The following is a 12,049-nucleotide window of genomic DNA, read 5'->3' as shown; positions in this document are numbered from 1 at the left end:
CATAAGGATAGTTTGCCGGCTGCGATTCTGCAAAGTGCATCAAAAAGAATATAAAGATACTGGTTTTTTATTACATGTCGAAGATATGGTAGTGGTTTTAGAAATATAAAAATATAGACGGAAGTCTAGTCTTGTGTTATAATTTCTTCTAAGGTATAAACGTAGACAGTAAAGCATAATTGTTTTCTCCTTCTTTGACAAATATGCAGTTCACTTTAAAAGGAGGTGATGGGATAACAAGACAGTGAATTCCTCCATTGTATTGAAGTTAAGATATTTTAGAAAAAGCAACTATCGTGACTTGTGCGAATTCGATTGAGACATGTTAAATTGTATTTACAATAGACAATTCGGTTACAATGTCAGTGTGATCTTAAATTTATATTTTATGTCGCCTTACAAACGTAAGGTCGACGTGACAGAATAAAACAAGAGGTATTTTATTGGTACTCCTGTATGGAGAAGTAAAACGCATAAGCATAAAAGAATTCTAAGCGACAAAAATGGTATCAAATAAAATGGCGCCGTTCGTTATTCATTGTGTAAACGAGTCACGTGTTCAATATTGGAATTGGCTTCAGATAGCTATCAATTTTTTCTTCAGAATAGTCTTTGATTTAATTATTCAAACGCTTTTGATGTGCGAACTTACAAATCTCAAATTAATCAAACTCTATTATGAATCAGTCAGAATACGTATGAATTAATTTTTATAATCTTAAAGTAAAAAGTGAAAGTAAATTATTATAATTCTATTGAACTTTGACATAAGGTCTTTTATTACTTTAATTACTATTCATTTATTCTAATGAGTGCTTTTAATTTTCCTTTAGATAATTCACGAGTTTGTCTTGAATTAATAATATAATTTTCTAAACTTAGAATGATGTAATAAAATGTATACACTGTTTATTACTAACATAAAATATTTTCTGTATTCAAGGAATAAACAAGTTGCTCTGAAACTTGTTGATTGTATGAACAAGTAAAGCTCACCCTCTGTTCTAATAAAGATCTATAAGGTTTACTAGAAAACTACAGCTCGGCCTGCTTTAAAAGTCTTGAAACCATTTTTTCTCTACTTAATTTTCAAATTTATAACTTACATATATATGTATTACATCAACAGCTCAATATTCTCCACCCAGCTAGATTGCTGCAACCTGCTAAATTTTACATGAACACTTCTTTCTTATTCAAAGGAGACAGATAATATAAATTCAAGCAACTGGAAAATAAATCAGCTAAAGTTATTTGGGGGTTCGTCGATCGGCTTGCAATTTTAATACAGCAAACCCATCCCTCCGCTACCCTCTCACTAGGTGCGACGTGATCCGTCCCCGCGTGATTTATTCCCCACGACCAGACTTGTTAATGCACGACTCCGGAACGAATTGCCCGACCGCTTCATACGCACGTCTGCATCTATCTGTGGTTTATCACTCTGAAACACGACTTTTATGTTGCTTGCATCATAGGTTTGTTATGAATAAGTACACTAAAATTAAAACATACAGTAAGCAGTTTTATAACGATAATAATTGTTGTATTTAGTTGTAATTGTTGAGTAAACAAGAAGCGTGTTAATGAAGTCGTCTTTAAACTCTAATAACATTCAGTTCGAAAAATAAATCTTTTTATGTTTTTAAGAGAATCTGATCGTATGTCACAATCTTCTTATAAAAATAATATTATTGAACTCATGGAAAAACCTAAGTCGTAATAATGAATAAAATAGTTTCGCTGCTTAGAAAACCTTCTCCTGCCCTCTATCGGATCATTACGGCAACTGTAAGACTCTGCTGATGATTGTTTTTACCGACATCTATTGGCGATATAGTAAATCTCAACGGATACAGCCAGTCACTGATATGAAAATCACACTCGTTTTAACACTTTACAAACAGATGGCGTTATACTGAATAGAACAAAAAAGAATTAATGAAAATAAGATTATTGTACAAAAATTTTCATGAGTGTTTACAACGAATTTTTATCAGTGAGTTTAACTACAAGGTGTGTTTAAATAAATAATGATGTTCAGATTTGAAAGCAAAATTCATTGAGGGTTCAAGAAATGTTAGCAAATGTGAACTACAAAAATGAAACCACTGTGATTAATTCACACTTTAATCACTGCATATTGATTAAAATGACACAATTTAGAATTAAATAAATATAGATTTGCAAGACGTTAGATATTATTTACTGAAATGATACAAATGTAAGATTTGTTATTTCGTAACAATAATTTAAATATGAAAGTCAATAACAAGTATACCAACTCGTACAAAGTAAGAAGCGAGACGCCGAAACACAAAGAAAATATGCCACCATACGTCGCTGTAAATAAAATTATTCAGATTTAGTGGAAAATTAAATATCCGTGTGAGAGCATAATGAACAACACTATAAGATTTCATAAATCAAAAGTTCTCGATACTACAATCTTCTTACTTTAAGTCGGTCAGGAAAATAAAAACAAAATATATTTTCCTTTGAGTAGGGTCATAAAATCAGAATAAGCAATTACTTGCTCGATTCCTGACACAATTGGAATCTAAAAATGTCAAGGCCAAATCGTGCTTTACATATTAACGCCTGGATTTTCTTTTCGTTTTGTTTGTGAAACAGGAAAATCAGACCAAATTGCTCACCGATAAAGTAATTGAAGTCCATTAAAAGCATTAATTTGTAACTGTTGCATGTTGACTTCGCGTAATAAACTTGTATAGCGGACAGCTCACTCACGTTATGCTCTTTTCTGAGGGGAAGGGAAAAGATAATAGTGTTATATAGTCATAAATAAGTCAGTCTTATTTATCTATTGAAATAAACTAACTTGTAAATGATAAGGTAAGAAATGATAGAAACGATTACTCCATCACGTAATTATATCCCTTCAGGTTTCTTTAAGCGGAATTTAATGATATTTCGATTGTTATTAATATACCGAAACTCACGTTACACTAGTAGCAAAAATGTCCGGAAGGAATGGAGTTACATCGCTCGATACACTGTATCTCTTGTCCCAGCACTCCATGTAGCACACCGGATCGCAGGCTCTATCCTCCTCCGATATGTAACCTTGGTAAAAGAAAACTAGAAAACATCAATATTTAAACATAATTTTTTGGATAAGCAGCAAATTGTCGTTTTGAAATTAACGAAATCGCAGTTATAAATCGCCATATAATTTGATCATATATCCTTATAAACTTAACTAAGTGAATTGACAGGGTTCTGTGCATTCAATTTTATCAAAATCAAAGGTAAATCAAAATATAATTAACATTACATACTTGTTACATTGTTTAAGCATTCCAAATTTTGAAACTCGCAAATTGGTATTGACCTCACTGAAAACGTATAAGTACTTTAAACGAATACAACTCACTTTAATACAGATTAATGTAAAATTTTCATTGAGCAAAACAACCAAATCAGCTACATAATTCATGCATTAATAAACATGTTGTCTAAACAAACACAATAAAATAATCTTACGTTGCTTTCGTTCAGTTACTTACACCCTTATGCAACTTACTTATTGGATACTTATAAGGAACACATCCACAATATTTTAGAAATGTTTTCATTTTACATTCCGTTAAACATGTTTCATAGCTGTATCGATCAGTGTATTGCAACAAGACCTCATCGTGGAACCAGCAGGCGCGCTTCTCCGGAGACACATTGCGAATATCCTCCTCACATTGAAACACTAACGGTTGTACTTTCATATCTAAAGACTCTCCTAGACTTAAAAATCTATACGAAACTGTGATCTCTGGATAATCGTTAGGGTCGCTGATCAAAATCTGTAAAAAAGTATTTTGGGGAAAACAACTTATTAATATTCATTGCCAGATAATAGCGAAACGCAAAATAAGCTTCTAAGAATAGAATGTCATTTGAAATTTTCTGCTATAGTTAAACGTTTTATCAAATCGTATTAGTATTCGGGTGAATTTGGTTAAAACATTTCAGTGTTACCTTCGCCCCGTAGTACGGTACGCCAGACCAATTTGGATAATCATTTGGTTCTACGTTCAAAATAACACTGAGACCAGATCCCCTGTAAATTACAAATTATTCCTATATTCTAATTTAGTTTTTTCATGTGATTTTTACGTTATACTACATATGAGCTGATTAATAATCGACTTTTTGTTTTATTATTCATAAAATTTTGTGATACCTGCCCGACTCCGAGGTTACCACTATAGGTTGATTTGTGGTGACATCCTCACCACTTGGATCTTCGTAATATTCAATGTCTTCATCTTTCGCTGACACAGAACTAAAATATTAAAAAAACGAATTAATCGCATTGTTGTTTTTTTTAATTGCAATAATACCAATTATTCGAAAGAACAAAAATATGAACTGTAATTAGAGTTCGTAGCTATACAATATTTATTGGTTTAATAAAAACCAATACTAAATTGTTCTTAAACAGAGTAAACGCTTTTCCAATATCTAGAAAGGTTTTAAAAATAACAAAAGTCGTCTTCTATTTCACTTTTGTGAGTTCATTAAATTGCTACAAATTCAACATGTAAGCGGAGATCGTGCCTTGTCATCAGAAGCTTCGTCAATTTATATTTTTTGCTTAAATTATTCTAATAATTTGATTGAGATTGTTTACCCTTTGCGGTCATCATTGAGAGCGGCGTAGTTAAATGTACAACAGTGACCGTCGTATGTTTTAATCAATCTGAACATATCGACACAATTCTTTACCTTTCTATTAAAGGTGCAATGCACTAACAACTTGTCGCATTTTTGAAGGACCTACAAAAATATAACATAATATTAACAATAAATATTTTTCTTATAGTATTCATTTAAATATCGTTATATAATTACCTCTTCCATTATTGATTCTACGGTGAAATAGTGATTCTTAAGTATTGTCATAATTTCACTAAAATGACTAATATTCTCTACTGAATAGCTGTAATCTCGTAAATGATGCAAGTTATTAAAAAAATTCGAAATGTCAGATTCCAAAATATCATGGTTCTTCCTAAAGCAAAAAAAAGCATTATAATGTGTACATTTTAGTAAATAAATCTGGTAGTTAGATAGTCGTAAAGCATCTCGTATATGGCAACCCTTACATAAAGATTTTGTTGTTCAGTAGTCCGGTGCGGAATAAATTTTGCATATTTTAAGTCTCGTTACAAAATTTGTGAGTTCGAAACTTCAAAGCTGTCTACTAAACAAATTGGATAATTAAATTAATTGCTTTTGACAATCTCACAGGACGTTTAGGTATTTTGTTATTCTATCAGTTGCTTTACAAAAGACAAACAAAGAAAGTTAATTGATAAAACAAATATTTAAGAATACAAACTATGGGACGGACGAATCTGAAGTTAGTTTCAATTAGAAACAAAATCACAAGTAATTTGGAATGTGGTTCATAAAGTTTGAATTGTAAGTAATATATAAGTAACTTGTGTAACTTACAATATTTGAATGATAGACTGACTCTCCCGCAACGACACCTTGTTGAAATTACAAATACTAACAGCAGGGAAAGGCGTCTCGTTCAGTTGACATTTGTTACTGATCTGAATTGGCAAAAAATATTCGAAATAAGCTTAAAATATTGGTTTTTATAAAGAGAACACTTGATTGGGTTTCACTCAGTTACGCATAAATATTATTGGCCTAGATCTTTTATGACAATTTTTAGTTATAACGTCTACTATAGTCTATAATCTTTTGTTTTCACTTACCCGTGTTAAAATCTGATCATTATTGTATCTATTTTTGATGACTATAACAAAGGCAATTGTTAACATTACATTGAAGAACATCAGAAGCCGCCATAACTTAAGTTTCCTGCCGGACAGTACTGAGAACTGATTGCTTCCATGCAATGTTGTTATTGTTGGCAGCGACATTTGTAAGAATTTTGTATAATTTAGGTTTCGTTTTTTACTCATTTTGAAAATTAAATTTTCGATATTTTATTATGAGTAAATTGGTAAGTAGACTAATGAAATGTAGTCAGAGTATTAATAGTCAAGTTTTAGTTAAAAAAAATCGTGTTTCATTTTCCCTTTTAATGATCTAAGTTGGTAATAACTTTTCTTAACATATCCTATAATTGATTCTTTATTTATGAGGCAGCTCACACAACATATGAATATTAATGTGTATTTTAATATCAATGCTTTATGAACAAAGCATATTAAATATTTTAAGGGTACTATGGATAAATTAAGATAGAAAAAAGTGTAGTAGACAAGATGTTTTCTAGCTATGATCCCACTTAAAACAAACTTTTACAATAATATTGAGAAGTTTTTGTGTTTCAAGTTATATGCGCGGAAAAATATATAACGAATATAGCAACGTAGTATATCTCTGTTGTTATGTTATCATCATAATTTACATGATGATAGATACCTTTAAAGTGGTCCTTTTTTAATATTTTTTCTGTGTGAAATGTACATGAAATTCCTTTACATATTTCCACTTAAATGTAGTATACGACACCCTATTTCATTCAAATTATTGCTGAAGTCGTTAATTCATGTTTGTAAATTAACAAAACTTCTTGAAACTTGTTTATAATTATAGGTTTTGACAAAGGAATGAAAGTTTTGAATCAAACCCTAAGATTCTTTTAAGAGTCATATTCAATTTAACTTTATGAGTCGAAAGTCGACGGATTAAATCAAATATATCTCGAATATCGGTACGCGATGTCTAAAAACAAACCATTGAAACAAAAATTGCTGAAAAAAACTGCAGATTTTCTTAAGCACTGTACGATTCATGGATTTTATTACTTTTATAGTAGTGCTAATAAATGCGTCAATTTGTTTTGGCTGGTCGTCATTGCATCCAGCATCGGTCTCTGTGGTTTCTTAGGACATATGATTTGGAACAAGTTTATTATAGATCCTACTTTCACTGTGGTAAGCAAAAATGATTTTTTTAACTTGATTCGTGTGCGTTTTGTTTATCAACAATCCTTTACTTCTTTTAAGTACATTATGTCTTTTTTTCCAGTTTTATGTAGTTAAGTAAGGCGTTTATTTTTCCGTAATTTTGTTGCACTGTTAGGTGGAGACAACTCACTATCCGACGAGCAAGATCCCGTTCCCAGCGGTAATCGTGTGCGACACGGAAATGGTGTACGGACCGAGCACGAACAATATCAAAGATATACTGTCAGTATTGAACTCACGTATTACAATAACGAAACTTTCTTTAAGTATTTGATGTTTTTTTTTAAATAGACAATATCTTTTAAAAAATCAATACTGAAAATAGTATATAAAAATGAATTTCACCAAGCAATCATCATAGATAAAAACTTTCAAATAAAAATTAATTTCACCATAAAATCTCAAATACAACCAAATAATTATCATTTAATTTATTTTGTCAAAAGGAATTGCTAGAAATAAACTTAATTACAGACGTCTTCGGGGATTTCAAAACGAACAAATTGATGATTTCTTTAGAAGCTTAACAGATATTAAACTAATAGGATACGAAATACAACCTCATGTTAAGAAAATGCACTCAATCTTGGAAAGTCTTGGTTATACATATAATGATCTGTTAAATACAGTAAGTTTAAATAACTTCTATATGTTTGATTTATAATAGTAAGCTAGGTTCAAGTAGCAAGTAAAGAACGTTACGACTTAATGTATAGCCCTCTGTACGTACCGATCAGATTTGCCAGTCTACTCGAACCAGCCAGCTATACGAACCGCGCACTAATGTTTTTTTCCTTCACCCTGAGGCAACCTGAGCCTGCACAGAACGGATCTGAAAATATTCTTTACTTAGAGCAGCCTACGCTGTAGATTAGGCGTTGTTAGCTATTATGAAAGGTCAAGAAAATTTAATAATCTTATATCAAGGACATTGTAATTTTAACAAAATTATTCCTTATTTTACCAGTTCAAGAAGCCATGTGAAGTTTTGATAGAGAAATGTGTTTGGCGATCAAAGCTCATTAATTGCTCGGAAATGTTTCGTACAGTGCTGACATATCTTGGCTACTGTTGTAAATTTGATTTGACTTATTTTAGGTAAGCTACTACCACGTAATTAGATGTCCGTACCCTTAACTTATTAGTTTAGTGATTCTATTTAACATTGAACCTTCTCTATGTTTATAATTTTCAGTTTGCACGCTGAAGAAGGAACGAATTTCGCAGGAGGTACAGAGATAACTGAAGGCTTAGATATCACAGTAAATACAGATAAATATTTTAGCAGCGGCAATAAGAGTGATGGATATGCATCAGTTAGTTAATCAGCTCTTAATTAAAAAAACAAATTTGTTTTTAAAATCCATCCATTTTTGGATCTGACTTGATTCTAGTTTACATAAAAGTTTCCAAACAACAAGATCAAGTCGATTTGAGTAACGAATGACAAAATCAAGAACTCTATATATTATACTTTTTGTCATAAAACAATACAAAGATCTATATGTTTTAAATTTTAATCAAATGTGTAATGGTTTCTCTCTTTCTAGTTGTATGTCATCGACAAGGACGACAAGATAACGATCTTAGACAACGCTATAACAATCACAAGTGGGGCATATTTCGATGCCACAATCACTGTGTGGCTAATGGATTCATCCGCAGATGTTAAAGCTCTCTCGCTATCTAACAGAAAGTGTTTTCTTGATACTGTAAATACTTTGCTCTCATTATGATAAATATATGTACAAAAATCCTTTACTTTAATTAAACGTTGAAATGAACAAAAAGCGTCAATAGCCCAATGGTTAAGGGTACGGATTTCCGACCACGAGGTCGGGGGTTCGAATTCCGCCATTCGACTATTGTCATAAACCATATCCTAGCACAAGCTAGAGCTTAGTTGGAATGGTTAAAGAAATATTACTAAATTTACAAAAAAATCTGCTAATATTTTATTAAAAAAAAATCTAACTAATATAAATACGAATGTTTGGATGGATGTATGTTTGTTAGAAGCTATCTCCAGAACGGCTGAAAGAATCTCTCTGAAGTTTGGTTTAGATGTAGAACATAGCCTGGAAGAACACATATACATCGGAAAAGTTCTTTTTAATGTATTATATAACAGTTTACAAGGTGACGTAAATGATATTCTGATGATGTTGATAGGTAACGTATTTAATTTTATATTTAAGTTTGCGTAAATTTCTTTTAGGATTTAAAAACTGGAGCTACTTCTTATCAAAACTGTATGATGAATTTAGTTATGAAGAAAATCATCGAATATTGTCAATGTATACCTTTTAACTTTGAAGGTAAATCACATTAATGGCATCGTAACAGAGTGTTAACTTTTACTTATTTTTCTTTTATTCCGTAAAATTTATTTGCAGCCAGCATATTGTCTGTTGAAGATTTTCCTGCGTGCTCGTGGGGCCGGCTTAATTGTGTTTATGATTCTTTGGGTAAATTTTATTTAATACCTTTTAAAATTTATTTGGACAAATAATTAACGACGTATTGCGTATCGGTTGTGATAGTTTTAATCGGTGTACAATTTTGTTGTTTACATAGAAAATAATTTAATTTACCTTATTTGAAATACATTATAGTAACTTATCATTTTAAATTGATGTTTTCATACGCATTGTTTAATTTATCGCTTGATTGTTGACTTAATGAATATAACGAGGTTATTATTAAATTATTCATAAATGATATTGTATGAATATTTCAGAATTTATTCAAGGGAACATACGTGAAGTCGTTTCTCATAATGATTGCTATCAGAACTGTGATTATATCGAGTATGAAACAGAAGTGGAATATTTAAAACGAGACCGAACAATTAGGTAAGTTTCATTAAACCACACAACCGTACAGTACACTTGTTATACAAATACAAGTAACAAATAAAGGGTTAAGAACCGATAGAAGTGCTGATTAAATCGATATGGTAAACTTGAACTGATCGTCAAACATCGACCTTTTGGAGCTTTCAAAATCAAGTGCTTTAAGACCGTGTATAGCAGCCCTAAATTCTACTCATTTTTTTGTCATAAGATGGCAAACGCGCTATCCGTCACCTAAAATCGTTGAAACAGCAAATGACCGTTGCCCATAGACATATACAATCGCATATGCGCTGCCTACCCTTAATCGACAGAAGAGGGCATGCACATTAAGAGAATATTTTCCTTTCCCGTGCACCTTTTTATCCGGAAAATCCACTACCACTTCCCATCTTTTCCTTATAAAAAAAAAGTCTACGAAGAGAAAGAAGACTAAATTAGCCAAGATACTAATCTTATGGCCATTCATTTGTTAATTTCCAGAATTCCTCGAACAAACAGTCGCGTAACTGTTCATTTTGAAGACAATAGTTGTATGAAGTACAGACGAGAAGTGCTGTACACGTGGGATCAGATGTTGGGTATGTACTGGTAACATTGTTTCTTACAAAAACAATGTTATTAAACAAAACTCCGCTGGTGATTCCTTTAAATTAAGGTCCATATCGAAGTTCCGTCAAAGTTTAAAAACAAAATGCAAATTAAAACTCAACCTTCGGCAGTTCTCTAATTAGAATATAAATATTTATGTTAAACATTTTCCTAATTTCAGCTAATCTGGGCGGCGTGTTCGGACTGTGTCTAGGAGGGTCAATAATAAGCATTATAGAGATAATATGGTTTATTTTGGATCTGCTGTACACGTGCTGCGTTAATTATAACACTAACAAAGTTACTCATAAGAGTCATCGAGGGGTTAAAGAAGTTTTTACAATATCAAATAAAGAAAACAGCGGAAAAAAAAATAACAGAAAAGGATTAATTACTCCGAGAATTAAATTTACACATTAAATTAAGAAATTGAAGTCGCTATTACGAAAAAATTGATAATTAAGTCTATTGTAGAATTATTTAGTCAAACAAGAGAACAAAACAAACATCCTTCTCCTTCCACTTCTTAATAATATTACGTAGTTAAATATTAAATACATTTTTTAGGACCAACTTTTTCATCTAGTTGCCATCTTAGTTAAATTAATTCTAGGAAAGAACATTTATTAAGTTATTGAATTATCAAGAAAGTATAAGTCCTTTGAATTTTAATTAATTTTCCGAAGGTTGTCTATTTCTCTAGTTATTGCTAAAACATCATACTGTATTTTAAATTGTAGAATATAACACATTAATGGCTTTTCTCATACAAAAAGTAAACTCCTGTATAAAATACGACTAATTAGTTTTAATGAAGCTATTCATGTTATATATCTATTATGTACTTTACTTTACCGAATACTTAGTAGTAGTAATAACTTTTTATAGTTTTCAGTTTATTAATTTCTTGTCCTTAAATAAACATAAGAGAAACTGACAAGTTTCATAAGAAAGGTATCAAAACACTCCCGACTACGGAGCCTTTAGAATTAAACTAGGGAAAATATGTATATTTTGTTTTGTGAGCTTACACTTCCACATGAACGGCTTGTTGAACATTGAACGTTTTTATGATAACTCACTCGTGTATACTTTATTGCTGTACGAAAAACTCTAAAACATTACTTCAACCCCAATGTAGGTAAAGCATTAATTGTAAAGCGCAAAATTTTAAAGTTGCGAAACATTCAAATCAAATAAATTTATAATATATAGTGGGCGCACGCCACTTCGTCCGTGCGGAATTAATTAAAATCTAATAATACATTTAGGCTATGACATTCCGGGATAGTGTAGCTTCCCAACAGTGTAAGATTTTTTTTTAAAAATCCATTCAGTAGTTTCGGAGCCTATTCAATACAAACAATCAAACTTTACCTCTTTTTAATATCAGTATAGGTAATGTATTGTCATAAAATGAACTACGAAAACTAAAATCTTATGTTAAAAAGTATAGCAATCCAGTGTTAATTTTAGTGCGAAATAAAATTAAACTTTTTAATGAAAACGTTATAATACAGATAAAAATTGTGTACATAAAAAGTTTGCGCTTGAAATATATGGCACGTGATTCTTTTGTTTCAGTTAATAAGCTTTTATTTCATCGTAAACATTCAGAATCCGATAACA

At 31.1% G+C, this 12,049-nt stretch overlaps 2 protein-coding genes across 2 annotated transcripts; one reads left to right on the top strand and one right to left on the bottom strand.

The window, feature by feature from the left end:
* Positions 1 to 2,959: 2,959 nt before the first annotated feature.
* LOC106125105 (sodium channel protein Nach) lies at positions 2,960 to 4,881 on the bottom strand. The gene is made up of 7 exons (XM_013322185.1): positions 4,873 to 4,881; positions 4,652 to 4,797; positions 4,202 to 4,303; positions 3,997 to 4,078; positions 3,605 to 3,821; positions 3,303 to 3,359; positions 2,960 to 3,102 (listed from the first exon to the last, which is right to left on the bottom strand). The coding sequence occupies exons 1-7, from the start codon at positions 4,879 to 4,881 to the stop codon at positions 2,960 to 2,962; spliced, it is 756 nt and encodes a 251-aa protein (XP_013177639.1).
* Positions 4,882 to 6,899: 2,018 nt separating this feature from the next.
* Positions 6,900 to 10,424, top strand: LOC106125104 (sodium channel protein Nach). Its single transcript, XM_013322184.1, has 10 exons — positions 6,900 to 6,941; positions 7,090 to 7,196; positions 7,449 to 7,602; positions 7,942 to 8,072; positions 8,170 to 8,290; positions 8,525 to 8,686; positions 9,193 to 9,292; positions 9,371 to 9,442; positions 9,715 to 9,829; positions 10,313 to 10,424. Exons 1-10 carry the CDS (start codon positions 6,900 to 6,902, stop codon positions 10,422 to 10,424), a joined length of 1,116 nt encoding a protein of 371 aa, XP_013177638.1.
* Positions 10,425 to 12,049: the final 1,625 nt, after the last annotated feature.

The sequence above is a fragment of the Papilio xuthus genome, unplaced genomic scaffold, assembly GCF_000836235.2.
Source record: "Papilio xuthus unplaced genomic scaffold, Pxut_1.1 DF825928.1, whole genome shotgun sequence".
Taxonomy (NCBI): Eukaryota; Metazoa; Arthropoda; class Insecta; order Lepidoptera; family Papilionidae; genus Papilio; species Papilio xuthus.
This window is presented reverse-complemented; position numbering and strand designations above follow the sequence as displayed.

Bases quoted from the DNA above. Each gene is read 5' to 3' on its own strand.
- LOC106125105 (XM_013322185.1), bottom strand. The intron at 3,360-3,604 runs GTAAAATGAAAA...ATACGTTTTCAG, and splicing joins TGAAACATGTTTAACGGAAT to TGAGGTCAATACCAATTTGC. The intron at 3,103-3,302 runs GTATGTAATGTT...GATGTTTTCTAG, and splicing joins ATGCTTAAACAATGTAACAA to TTTTCTTTTACCAAGGTTAC.
- LOC106125104 (XM_013322184.1), top strand. From the start codon at position 6,900: ATGATTTGGAACAAGTTTATTATAGATCCTACTTTCACTGTG. The intron at 7,197-7,448 runs GTCAGTATTGAA...ACTTAATTACAG, and splicing joins AACAATATCAAAGATATACT to ACGTCTTCGGGGATTTCAAA. The intron at 8,291-8,524 runs GTTAGTTAATCA...CTCTCTTTCTAG, and splicing joins AGAGTGATGGATATGCATCA to TTGTATGTCATCGACAAGGA.